Genomic DNA, 14888 nt, shown 5'->3' on the forward strand with positions numbered 1-14888 from the left:
GGTGGTGCCCTGAATTGGAACACCTCAGGAAGATAGCGAGAACGACCTTTAACAAGGCAAAACGTACAAGACTCGAAGAGGACTGGGTTATATATCAAGCCAACCTCAGAGAGTTCAAAAAAGTCTGCAGACGAAAACAAAGAGAAGCCTGGAGAGCCTATTGTGAGGCAGTCGAAGACTTTCCACTAGCTTCTAGGCTACAGAAGGCACTCTCAAATGACCACCATAAGACTATCGGCATCCTGACGAGGGAAAATGGCGACAAAGCCGCCAACCTCCGGGAGAGTGCTGAGATTCTTATGGAAACTCACTTCCCAGGTTCTGTCTTTCCTGGAACGGCGAACTGGACGGATGTACCAATAACACCCTCACAATATGACTGGCAATATGCTAGTACAGTAATTGATGAGGACAAAATAAGATGGGCTATATCGAGCTTTTCCCCCTTCAAGTCACCAGGGCCTGACGGTATAAGACCAGCCCTACTTCAGTGGGGACTGGACACTCTTATGCCACACCTGGTTGGAATATTCAGAGCCTCTCTAGCTCTGAGGTATATTCCCAGTAAGTGGAGAGAAGTAAGAGTAGTATTTATACCCAAACCAGGTAGGATGGACTACACCCTACCAAAAGCATTCCGACCAATTAGTCTCACATCGTTTTTCTTAAAAACCATGGAGAGACTATGTGAGCGGTATATAAGAGATGAAGTACTTGTTAACAACCCACTTCATCCAAATCAGCATGCATATACCCCGGGAAGGTCTACTGATTCGGCCCTTCACCATGTGGTTGGCAGAATCGAGAGATCATTGGATAACAAAGAATCCACCCTAGGTATATTCATAGATATTGAGGGAGCGTTTGATAAAACAACCTTTCCAACAATTACCCAGCAACTACACTCCAGGAATGTACCCCTGGTAGTAGGAGAATGGATACTCCAGATGCTCTCTAGCAGAGCAATAAGTATTAATGTAGAAGACATCACAGTAAAAGGACTGGTCATGAGGGGATGTCCACAGGGAGGGGTCTTATCACCCCTTCTCTGGAACATAGTTCTGGATACCCTAATTAATCACCTTAACAAAAATGGATTCTACACAATTGCATACGCAGATGACATAGTTATCTTGCAGACCGGCAAATTTGTAAACACACTGTGCGATAGAGCGCAGGATGGGCTCAAATTGATAGAAACATGGTGTAAGGAACACTCACTGTCGATCAATCCCAAGAAGACTGAGATGGTCCTTTTCACCAGGAAAAGAAGTTTAACGAGCTTAAAACCTCCTGAAATCTTCAAAAGCCAACTAAACTTCTCTGAAGAGGTGAAATACCTTGGTATTATCCTCGACAAGAAGCTAACATGGAACTCTCATCTACAGAGTAGAGCAAAAAGAGCATACGTGGCTTATGAGCAATGTCGGAGGACAGTGGGACGCGCATGGGGTCTTTCACCCCGTGTAGTCGCCTGGATCTACACTGCAATAATAAGACCTATGTTAACGTATGGAGCCATTGCATGGGGACCTAAAGTTCTACAAGCAACGGCCATCCAAAAATTATACCAAATACAGCGACTGGCTTGTTTAAACATCACAGGAGCCATGAGAACAACACCAACCGCGGCAATGGAATTAATCACGGGTCTGCCCCCTCTGGACCTGTACGTTAAGGAGGTTGCGTTAATGGCCATGGTACGATTGCACACGGCTGGTGTAAACCTAGAAGTAGGAATGGGTCGATTGAGGTTGGGCCTGTGGCAGAAAGCGCTTACTGCGCAACCTCTGCTGCAGGCAACAAGTGATGCAATTGAACCCAGGTTTGTGTTTAATAAACCCTACAAAATACAAATCAAGCAGAACACAGAGTCAGATGTTACAAATGCAATACGGATTTATACAGATGGCTCAAAAACCAAAGAAGGCTCAGGATGTGGAGTGTACTCCAGATCACTAAGCCTAAGGATTAAGTGGGGAATGGGAAGAAATACCAGCGTGGTCCAAACAGAACTGGCTGGTATCTCAATCGCCACAAAAGAAATAACCAAGAAAAGAATTTCTGGCAAAAACATTACAATCTGCACTGATAGCAGACAAGCACTATTAGCCTTGAACAGACACCGTGTTACTTCAGGGCTAGCACTAGAGTGCCACGAAGATTTAGCCAAAGCCTCGATAGATAATAACATTATCCTGAGGTGGGTTAAAGGGCACAACAGGAGTAAAGGTAATCGCATTGCCGACTCTTTAGCCAAGGAAGCGGCTGGACTAAGAATTTTAGGACCAAGTGGCACCCACGGCCTGATGACTTCGACAATTGCGGAACTAGTCAAAAGTTACACCCATGCTCAATCTCTAAAGAGATGGGATGAAATCAAAGGATGTAATCTTGCCAGGATCACCTTGGGCGACCCTGGGAAGCTGGCGCCGAAGAAATATCTGGCGATGACCAGGAAAAATCTACGCCTTACAGTAGGATTTCTGACTGGCCACTGTCAGCTAAGGAAACACCTACATAATATGGGGCTAGTGGACACACCTCTATGCAGGATGTGTGAACAGGAAGATGAGACTGTCAGGCATGTCCTGTGCGAGTGCCCGGAGTTATCGTCAATAAGAGAGTGTGTGTTCGGCGAGTCTTGGCCTACACCTGCCGATATAAAGGAGATGTCTCCCAGCGACCTGTCCACCTTCCTGGAAAGGACAGGATGGACGACGACCTAGGAGGACAACTCCTCGGGAGGATGTACAATGGGTCACATGTGGCCTAAGTGCGTGGGCTTACACTCACCCTCCCTACTCTACAGATACAGATACAGATGTTAGTTCATATTCTCATTTTCCCATTATTTAAAAAAAAACAAGGATATTTTGTGGCGAAAAATGTTATGTAGTTCAAAATTTTTTCGAAGTACTACTTTCAAAATCACATTTTCAATTAAAAAACAAAACAATCAATTTCACATGATTTTAACTGTTGACAATTTTATATTTTCGTGCCTTCTATGAAATTTCCCTCCAATCGAACACATTTTTCATGCGCCTTCTATTATTTCCTACAATTCTTCTCAGTTCTCTAGGTGTGATTTCTCTACACGCTTGTATAATTATTGCACGGATATCTTCCTTATTTGTTGGCCTATTCTCATAAACTTTATTTTTCAAGTTTCCCCATGAATGAAAATCTAGTGGAGTTAAATCTGGGAATCGTGGTGGCCATACTACGAGAGGGCTATTGGGTTCTATCCATTTCATAGGTAGATTCCTATTCAACCAAACCCTTCTTATGCCACTATTGTGAACTGGTGAACCATCTAACTGAAAAATCATGCTGTGTCTCACATCCAAAGGTAGTTCTTCCAACACATCGGAAAATGCATTTTCGAGAAAATCAACGAATAGTCGTCCGTTTAAATTTTGATCGAAAAAAAATGGCCCGATAATATTCTCGTTCAGGATACCACACCACACATTAACTTTTCGAGATATCTGGTCTCTACAATTCACCACCCAATTTGGATTTTGTTCAGCCCAAAACCTCATGTTCTGGGAAGATACAACACCATTCGTGGTAAAGGTAGCCTCATCACTGTATAAGATATACTTTAAAATATTCCTGTCATTGAGATAATTTCCCTGCATCCATAAACAATACTCCATACGGCGGATTTCATCTCCTTCGTGCAAAGTATGTAAAAATTTGAGTTTGAACGCATGCATTTTATGTCTCTTTAAACACCTCCATATTTTACTGCGGCTCATATTGAGTTGAGGCGATAAGTTTCTCAAACTAATTCTAGGATCAGCTTGATGAGCTGCCAATATCGTATCAACATCAATATGATGTTTGACAATTTTTCTGTCCTTTGTTACTTGGCCGGTGCTCACGAATAGATTATATATTTTATGTACAGTTCCAGGGTGTACAGCTACCTCTAGCGGGTGTGTTCTTTTAAATTCAGCGGCCGCTTCACGATAAGACCTCACCCCTTCACCAACAATTAAAACAATTTAAATTTTTGCTTGAAGTGACGAACGTGCCATGTTGAACTTTGTCAATCAAAATGAGCTGATATCAGTTAAAATGGGAACTTCAGAAATATTAAAATATGAACAGGAACTCACGAACAGAAAACAACTGGAACACTGGAATAATATCCAACACAAATATAGGAACAATAAACACAATGGGAAGAAAAACACGGCAGAAACAACAGGAACAACGGCGATTCAAAGAACAATACTAGAAACAACGAATGCAATGAAAACTGGTCTGGGGGTTAATACATCAAGATCTTTCAACAATATTGTCAGGTTAACAGTAAATATCAATGAGCAACTGTTCTCCATGGTGATTTCAGGGCACCGCATGATTCAATGAAACTGATGTAATTCAAATGATTTCAGACAACAATTCAGCAAGTAGGTAAAATAATCTAAATTCTACCTGTTCACCGAGTGCGATTTTTTTCTTTAAAAATTAACAGTTGTTTCGGTGTTGCAATGAGTATGAAGATTAATTTTGTTTCGGATGGTAAAATGTTTCCTCAATATTTTGATAAAGGACCCCGCACATTTCTTATGAGAAATGACTTGCCTTGAATTTTGCCGAAATTTTGATATGTTGTAGTTCTTGATGTGCTGATTGAAAGTGTCCACAGCCAAAGCTCAGAATTGTACAGTTTTCGAGATGTGAACCTTTGAATATAGATGTTTTCCATTTTTTGCAGTTTTTGCTCATCAATCGAGAGCTCTCACTTCTGGTTGGGATAGAATTTGGATGTACAGCAACCAGAAATAGTTTTACGAATAATATTCTTCAGTTATAATAGATGCCGCCATCGATAATTTTTCATACACTGCTTCACACTATCTCGATAATCTGAGAATGTGGTGCTGTGACATTTTCCTCAGATAGGCTCAAAATGGATGATAGCATCTCACAGCATATATATCTTTCATACATTCTATCTGGAGTACTCTCCGGATAGAATGAAGGGGTTCAGGTATTGGAAGCGAACTATTTTGCGCCGTAATATGTTTTACCTAAAAATGGGGTGTTCCATCGCGAGTGGCGGATAGTGTATATCACTTTGGCCAACTCCATTCAGGTGGTAGGTGCATTTTGAGCGTTCCACCTCGTATATTACGGAAGATACGGGGTGTTTCCATAAGAAGTGAGACAAATTCGGATTTTTCAGGACTGACATTTTTTTATGAATAAAGTGTATTCGTAGTAAGATTCGAATCTGAAGGAATTTTGAGCCTATTTTGCCCCCTAATATATTTTACCGTAAAAATGGGGTGTTCCATCGCGAGTGGCGGACAGTGTACATCACTTTGGCCAATGCCATTCAGGAGGTAGTTGCATTTTGAGCATTTTCATCAGTCCTGGGAGTATCATCGTTCCACCTCGAATATTACGGAAGATACGGGGGTGTTTCCATAAGAAGTGAAACAAATTCGGATTTTTCAGGAAAAAAGTGTATTCGTAGTAAGTTGGTTGTCCTGATCACGAATCTGAAGGAATTTTGAGCCTATTTTGCCCCCTAATATGTTTTACCTTGAAAATAGGGTGTTCCATCACGAGTGGCGGACAGTGTATATCACTTTGGCCAACCCCATTTAGGTGATAGGTGCATTTTGAGCATTTCCATCAGTACTGAGACTTTCATCGTTCCACCTCGTATATTACGGAAGATACGGGGGTGTTTCCATAAGAAGTGAGACAAATTCGGATTTTTCAGGACTGAAATTTTTTCAGAAATAAAGTGTATTCGTAGTAAGATTCGAATCTAAAGGAATTTTGAGCCTATTTTGCCCCCTAATATGTTTTACCGTAAAAATGGGGTGTTCCATCGTGAGTGGCGGACAGTGTATATCACTTTGGCCAACCCCATTCAGGTGGTAGGTGCATTTTGAGCATTTCCATAAGTCCTGAGAGTTTCATCGTGCCACCTCGAATATCACTGAAGATACGGGGGTGTTTCCATAAGAAGTGAGACAAATTCGGATTTTTCAGGACTGAAATTTTTTCAGGATAAAAGTGTAATCATAGTGAGTGGGTAGTCCTGATCACGAATCTGAAGGAATTTTGAGCCTATTTTGCCCCCTAATATGTTTTACCATAAAAATGAGGTGTTCCATCGCGAGTGGCGGACAGTGTATATCACTTAGGCCATATATATATATATATATATATATATATATATATATATATATATATATATATATATATATATATATATATATATTAATATTAAATTTTACAAAAACGATTTGAAACTTTATATATCTTCTATTTATTATTTGCGAGCGCTTTCGACAGCTGGTCGTACTGTCATCTTCTAGGCACTCCTCAAACTGAACTTGTCATCCTGTCGTCTGCCTCTTTATACGGTCAGAACGTCTCAGCTCAGGTATTTCAGATACTTTAGGTAAATTTGCCTGTATTTGTACTGCATCAGGTACTCTTCTTTGATCTTCTTCTCTAGGAATATGTATGGTTTTGTTTAATATATTGAATGTGAGGTCTTGTTGTGTTTTGATTTGTACTTGTGAATTGAACTTGCGGGTTTCCAGGAAACCTACACAAACAAGCTCCACCATACCCGCAAGTTCCAACCATCCACCATCACACAAAATGGCTGCCTATAACGCATTCATATATAGAATGTTAAGGATACCACTCAGCAATGAAGCCCGAAACAAAGAACGGAAAGTCATATACCAAATAGCGAACGAAAACGGATACACCCAAAAGACAATAGATAAACTAGAAAACAGAATCAAACAAAAAATACAGAACAAGGATCAAGCCACCCCAACAGACAAAACAACACAACGATGGACAACATTTACGTACGTAGGACACCAAACCAAAAAACTAACAAACGTCTTCAAACCACTGAACATCAACATCACATACAAGCCGAACACGAAGATAACACAAAAAATAAACAACTATGAAAAAGAAGAAGACAAAGACCAAAACGGGATATACAGTATACAATGCTCGGACTGCAACAAATTCTATATCGGCCAAACCAAGAAAAAACTGATCCAAAGGTGCAATGAGCACAAAAAGGCATACATAAATCCAATAGTGTATAAATCAAACCTCGCAACACAACACCATACAAAACAAACATAATTTCCCCCCACCAGAGAACATAAAAATCATATAAAACAAGTCAACAAGGGAAACCGCATGGGCATTTGGGAAAACTTGAACATCCATAAATTTAACAGTCATAAATCATTTATCGAGGAACAAGTACAAATCAAAACACAACAAGACCTCACATTCAATATATTAAACAAAACCATACACATTCCTAGAGAAGATCTAACACAAAGAAGAGTACCTGATGTAGTACAAATACAGGCAAATTTACCTAAAGTACCTGAAATACCTGAGTTGAGACGTTCTGACCGTATAAAGAGGCAGACGACAGGATGACAAGTTCAGTATGAGGAGTGCCTAGAAGATGACAGTACGACCAGCTGTCGAAAGCGCTCGCAGATAATTAATAGAAGATATAAAGCTTCAAATCCTTGTAAAATTTAATATTAAAATACTGAAAATAAACGAAAATTGCATCATTCAAAATATATATATATATATATATATATATATATATATATATATATATATATATATATATATATATATATATATATATATATATATGTCAAATTTTCATTAAAAAATATTTGTTAACAACGAAGTTACAACAACTTCAATTTTGGAAACAAAATATTTGTTTGTAATTTTTATTCAGATTATAGACATATTTGAGATCTGACAACACTGTCATCACCAAGTAGAACACCAGTGAATTTGTACAGTGAAAATCCGAAGTCAACAGCTCAATGCGTTCTACAGTTATAACTCCTGAAAATATGGTAATGTGAGAGATTTGTGGTGCAAGCGTTTTGTAATAAAAATCTGACTACGCCACTGGATTTGTGGATAATATTCCCTTAAAATCATTCATTTGAGTGTAGGTTACGAGAAGTGTATTCTAGAATAACAGAAAATTAAAAATTCATTTTCAAGTTATGCAGTACTTAGTACATTCTTCCGCATAGCCGCTAAAATCAAATTGATTTAAAGCATGGAAATCATTTATTCAATAATAAAACAAAGAGCAGGACAAAAATTGTTCCCTGTAAATTCTTCATAACTCAGCTAAAACAATCTTTTAGAGGAGATATCAATAATTTGAGGAAGCTGAACTCATTATGCAAAGGTTTTATAATAAATCAAGAGTAGGCTGTGATTTTGACAGTTAATCATAAATAAAATAATAGTTTTTAGTTACGTGCATTTAATAATGGCTTTGCAATTATCATTAGAAGAAAGAATTGAAATTGTGAGAATTTCTGGGGACAACTATCATAGTGAAAGAGAAGCAGCTAGGATATTTAATCACAGACATCCAAATCGACTTCCCATTGACAGAAGCACCGTCAGTAAAATTAACAAAACATTTAAAGAAACCGGTGCAGTCAGCAAACATATTTTAAAAAATAATCACCGAAGAAGAAATTTAAACGAAGGTGCTGTTTTAGATTATTTTAGAAACCACCCAAACAGAAGTTTACGAGTCGCCAGTTTGGATTTAAACTTATCGAGAGAGACTATTCGACGATGTCTTAAACAAAACAAAATGAGAGCATTTAAACCTAAATTTCTTCACTCTTTAAAGGCAGGTGATGAAGTGAAACGTATGGAATTTTGTTTGTGGGCACAAGGCGAGTACCTGAATACAAGAAATTTTTTAAACTGCATAATGTTTAGTGATGAAGCTTCTTTCAGTACCAATGGGGTAGTTTCATCGCAAAATACTCGGTATTGGGCTACGGAAAATCCGCACTGGATCATAAATTGTAAAAGTCAATATTCCGAAAAAGTTAACGTTTGGTGTGGTATAGTACAAAATAGAATAATAGGTCCATATTTTTTTGATGGAAACATAAACGGGCAAAATTTTTTGGAATTTCTAAATTACCAATTATCGGACGAAATAGATGAAATGCCTCTTGCGGAACAAGTAAATTTATATTTTCAGCTCGACGGCTGTTCCGTGCACAATTCGAGGATTGTTAAAGAGTGGCTAAATAACCAGTTTCCAAATCATTGGATAGGACGAGGTAGTGACTTAATTGAATGGCCACTTAGATCGCCTGATCTAACAATATTAGACTTTTTTCTGTGGGGTATTCTGACACAAAAAGTATACAGAACAAGACCAACGAATCGAGCTGAACTCATGCAAAGGATACGACAAGCTTGTGCCGAAATTACAGTTCAACAAATAAGAAATAGTGTAAACAATATTCGGAAGAGATACGATAAATGTATTGAACTTAATGGAGGTTTGGTAGAAGCCACAAAAATTTGAATGTTTAGTTTTAAATCAATGTTTATTTTAGTATCAGTTTTTTCTTAATGGCAATTAATTGTTGAATAAATACTTTGAAACTTGTTTGTATACATTTTGTTTTCATCAACTATAGAAGAAGGTAGAGTAAGTTCAGAATCTCATAAAATGTGATTTTCCAGGTGCGCTGTTACAAAAGTACTATTATTTATTATTGGGAAACTTCCAAAAAGCTTACAAGTATGACCATTAATACTTCAAGATTCTATCAAGATTTGGTAAAAGCGCAATTGGGAGATCCCATGACATGAGATTCTGAACTTGGTCTACTACTGCGTAACTTGAAAATGAACTTTTAATTTTCTGTTATTCAATTATTCAATTTTTATTTTAATTTTCACTTCTCGTAACCTACACTCAAATGAATGATTTTAAGGGAATATTATCCACAAATCCAGTGGCGTAGTCAGATTTTTATTACAAAACGCTTGCACCACAAATCTCTCACATTACCATATTTTCAGGAGTTATAACTGTAGAACGCATTGAGCTGTTGACTTCGGATTTTCACTGTACAAATTCACTGGTGTTCTACTTGGTGATGACAGTGTTGTCAGATCTCAAATATGTCTATAATCTGAATAAAAATTACAAACAAATACTTTGTTTCCAAAATTGAAGATGTTGTAACTTCGTTGTTAACAAATATTTTTTAATGAAAATTTGACAGTTTTGATCTATAACGACTACGAATCCAGTGGGGTAGTCAAATTTGAAAACAAAAATTGCCTAATAAACTTTTGCCGTTTTTGACAAACAAAAAAAACCATAGAGTGCCTTGGAAATGAAACTAAAATTGTGAAAGTTAGTGTCAAGATACAGTTTTTCATGCTTAATATTTCAATAAAAAAAAAATTGAGATTGATTGAAAAATGCATATTCTACAGGGGTGGTTCCATTTTAAATGGGTCACACTGTATATATATATATATATATATATATATATATATATATATATATATATATATATATATATATATATATAGTGTCTCACTTCTCATGGAAACACCCCCGTACCTTCCGTAATATTCGAGGTAGAACGATGAAACTGTCCTTCCTGCGTCTAACTTCTCACGTAAATTATTATCATTTCAGTTCTGTCTTGAAGAATGTAAACCACTTTCACACTTTTATACACTTATTAAAGTAATCACTAGACAGCCCAACAGGTACAACTGTATGCACAATACTACCACATCGTTCAAATTTGCGAACCAATTTTTTTGCCTGAAAACAGAAACTTTTTACAGTAAAAGTGGCAAAAAAGAACGGCTATCGGTACACTTTCTGCGATGAGAATTAAAAATTCAGCATTTACTAAACACAACTTTACTACTATGTACGTTTTACTATTAGGCTACTTTTTGATGTAAATTAATTGGAGCCAATGGCTAATGTTACCTTTAATATAGGGTTGAAACGGTACCACCTAATATTCTTACCAGTTCTGGTCAAACCATGCATCTCGGTATTGGCGTACTAATAATTACTTCTGTTAGTTTAAAACGATATTTGAACGTCAATCAAAATGATGTGCCACTTGACACCCCCCTTCCCATTTAGAATTCTAAGGGTAACATCTACTCCCCCATAACTACGAGGGCTACAAATAGCCTTGAAAGTGTCCCTCTTGACAATAAAATTGACCTGTTTTTTTGATTCATCATATTGTTTACTGGAAGATATTAAGGGTGGGAAGTTCTCAAATTGACACCCTGTATTATTTCATAAGTCTAGTACATATAATGATTCATTTTTTATACCCCAACTGACTCAATGAATTATTTTTTGTTTAAAACGTTTCACTCAATCCCCCAACAGAAAAAACTTCTTTTGTTTCAATTTCCTCTTAGAAAACTCGTACGAATTGATGCATTCCGGAGGGGTGTTTGAAAACACTGCCTTTCTAAGGAAAAAATCATACCTTCAAAAAATAAACAATTTTTTACACTTCAACAGTATATCTTAGTATTTCGGAAGAATTAACCAATCACTTATTCAATATTAATGAAGTTAAAAAAATATCATCAGGCAAAATCAATACAATTTCCAAAATATTTTCAATCTGCTACCGCGATCTCGAAAAGTAATTTGTTTTTTTCACGAATCCATTGATACGTTAACAATTACTTACTAGTGAAATTCGTAGATGTATGTTTGTTCATTATGAAGCGAGAAAGTCAAAAAAAAAAGTAAAAATTTAGAGTATAGTTTTCAACCTACAAAAAACAAAATATTTTCTTCCATCAAAAAATTACCTTACTCTTCTTTGTGCCGAAAACTCTCAAAAATATTTATTATTGCGCATGTGAATACGTAATTGAGTCTTTACAAAATTTTATAGTCTTTATAGTTCACGAGATCTTGAAGCAAATGATCACCCCATTATTTTCTAGATAATGGCTGAAGTACACCACCGCCTACCCAAAAAAAAATTATATATAACATTTTCGATTCAATGTGTAGCTCGGTTCAACTGTAGTAACAGGCAGTCTTAGCGGATAATTTGTGGTATGATTTGATTTGGTAATGTTGAATATTAATCTTATCTGTGAAGTCACGAAAAAAAATTGCACATCATTTATTCAGTCTGTTTTATTAGATATGTTCAAAAATACACAAAGAAATTAATAGTTATCTTAGAATATGGAACAGAATAAAATTTCTTTAGAAAACGATATGAGAAAGAAATATAACACACAATTTTTGGGTAATCCATAAAGAAAAATAAAAACAATGTTTTTTTCACACTAAAAAATCACAGCTTCTTTACAAATCATGCCTGATTCAACAACTACTAAATGTTATAATAATCTGCAAAATTGAATAAAACAAAATGCAGTGAATGCATTCACTTCACATGGTGAAGTGATTCATATTCAGGTTGTTTCATATTATATCAACATCAAAATTAATATTCTAACCAGTCATTGGCTGAAGATGAACAAAGTTTCAAAAATCTTTTTTAGAATTAACCAATTCTAATTGAAAAAAATTTTTTTGAAATATTATAAGAAATAATGTATCATTTCAGTATAAATAACAAAATAACTGATAAAATCAATTAATCAAACCACTGAAAATAAAGGTAAAAATTAAAACTGAAAGATCTTAAAACAATACCAGAGATCCCACTATCAAACCATTGTTCACCAAAATCATTTTAAACGCATCTTGAAGTAAAACCAAAATAGGTTCTAATTCATAATTGTAAATATGAAATTTAATCACCAGAATTAATATGAAACAGCCTGGCCGATAAAATGAATATGAAACAAATACAATTTATTCAACTTCTTCAAAGGGCACTAATGGTTGATCTTTATCTAGAGTGTTACTAGCATTAGGTTGTAGAGGTTCAAAAGCCGAACCTTCACTTGGTTTCAATTTGAAAGTGCTTGGCTGGGGGACGTGTTCCAGCGATAAAGATCTCCTGCTGACCATCGTTTTTGATTGTATTTTTTCACAGCCATCGGGTGGTTCTCGAGCTATGAATTTATTTATTTGTGGAGATGGCCCTAAAGTAGAAGATTCCTGATCAGGGCTAGAACCTTGACTACCTTCTGTAAGAAACAAATATTTGTACATCAACTTGTAGTTTTTTTAACAGTAAGTGATAAAATTCAGAAAATAAAAACTTGTAATGAAAACGAAAAATCTATATGTGTACTAAAAATTTATACCATTTTCAAATTAATCAAAGCACAACCTGTGTTTTTACTTGTACACCTAACATTTTTGTTCTGCCTATTGTTGATTTTGTGTATCATTTTGGATCTGGTTATCAGTATTCAAATTTAGAGTACACACACTCTCTTTCTCTCTCTTGCTCATCGTATCATCATTAAAACCGTAGAATCTGTTATTTATGTATATTTATTTACAAACATATGAACCAGTTTAGTTTTCGTTTACCTACAGTACGAACCAATATTTTGAGCATGTCTCCAAAGTGTCTCTTATGTAATGAATTCAACCAATTGTGTGTGTGACAAAAACACTTATTTTCAACACTCAGTCTGTTTAAGAGAGAAATAAAGTAAGGTGAAGTAGGGTAACAGCGATCCAGATTTCGTGAAGTTTATGTCACTAGCTTTTGCCCGCGGCTTCGCTCGCGTTAAGAAATATTGTTATCAATTAGGTATAGTTTTGCGGCTTTACTTTTGTTTAGAAGTATTATTATTAATTAGGTATAGTTTTTGCGGCTTTACTTTTGTTTAGCGTTTGTAAAAAATTAGGGCCTACAAAACTTCTTTGTACACAATATTCTTAACTAACCTGTCATTAGGCGCTAAAACTATCAAGCTATTGGGTGAACTTACTCGTGAGCAAGCAACATAAAACTGTCCATGAGAGAAGCGATGTTCTCTCAAGTCAATACCCGCAAATTTGAGAGTTTGCCCCTGAGACTTGTTTATTGTCATGGCAAAGCAGACTTTCAGGGGAAACAAACTGTAATCGTTTAAATTCGAACGGGATATCATTAGGTATTAATGGGATTCGCGGTATAAATACAGGTTCCGGTAATATACTTCCAATTGAATGATAGACTTGTCCTTGAACTTTAAAAGTTGGTAAAAAACCGCCTTCTTTTATTTGTTTTCAACCAAAGGAAGTCATTTGAAAACAGGTATTATATTTTCGGATATTATCCATGAAGTGTACATGATTTGGGTGTAAATCATTAACCAGACTGTAAAGTGGTTCAGGTAGTTGTTTAAACGGCTCAAGTTGTACTTTACCGACACTACAACACATGCCAGGTGTCTCATCTTTCCACTTCAAGGCGTTGCACCTCTGACACTTGTACGTCATAGAACCTAAGACTACACTGCGCCAAACCCGAAAGCAACTTGCTTCTCCATACACGCTGAATTGTATTTTCTCTATACCGTGACTGAATCACTCTATGCACATCGGTATTCCTGGCCTGATATAGTGCAGCATATTGCCTATGCTTTTCAGGGTTTGCAGCCTGGTAGGTGGCGACAGATTGCCTGTTTTTCAGGGTGTGCAGCCTGGTAGGTGGCGACAGCTTGCCTCTGTACATCAGGGTTTTTTTTCTTATATTCAGACACAGCTTTACGGTGGGATTCAGGTAGAGTCTGTCCATATTTTATGTGCCTTTTTCATTTGATTTTTTCGTGTGTAATTAGTAAACCTTGTCCTACGTTTGTTTTTCTTTTTTTCTATTAATGTCACAGGCTGAGATTGGGACAATAAACTTCTTATTAAATTTTCATCATAATTTATTGAAGATAAAATAGGTAAATGTTCACGCTCTAAAACAGGTACCTCCTGACAACCCTTATCAACTTCAAGTTGCGAAGGTGTATCAATTCCAAAATCATGTTATTCTACAGCTACCTCCATACGACGCCGAGTAATTTTCTGTGTTGCTATGGGAAGATAGGCATCAAAATGCCCACTGGAC

The 14888-nt window shown here is 36.4% G+C and overlaps 1 protein-coding gene across 6 annotated transcripts in view; it reads right to left on the bottom strand.

Moving 5' to 3' along the window:
- Positions 1-12033: 12033 nt before the first annotated feature.
- The window catches only part of LOC111503796 (protein FAM117B), a 53565-nt gene continuing 50710 nt past the window's right edge, over positions 12034-14888 (bottom strand). For all 6 annotated transcript variants that reach the window (XM_074170465.1, XM_074170467.1, XM_074170468.1 and 3 more), the window contains one exon: positions 12034-13017. In XM_074170465.1, coding sequence (XP_074026566.1) covers positions 12740-13017 — 278 coding nt within the window. In that variant the 3' untranslated portion in view covers positions 12034-12739. The remainder of the gene's footprint in view (positions 13018-14888) is intronic.

This window comes from Leptinotarsa decemlineata, unplaced genomic scaffold (genome assembly GCF_025532065.1).
Source record: "Leptinotarsa decemlineata unplaced genomic scaffold, Ldec_3_MD MMD2_P_RNA_scaffold_9, whole genome shotgun sequence".
Classification (NCBI taxonomy): Eukaryota; Metazoa; Arthropoda; class Insecta; order Coleoptera; family Chrysomelidae; genus Leptinotarsa; species Leptinotarsa decemlineata.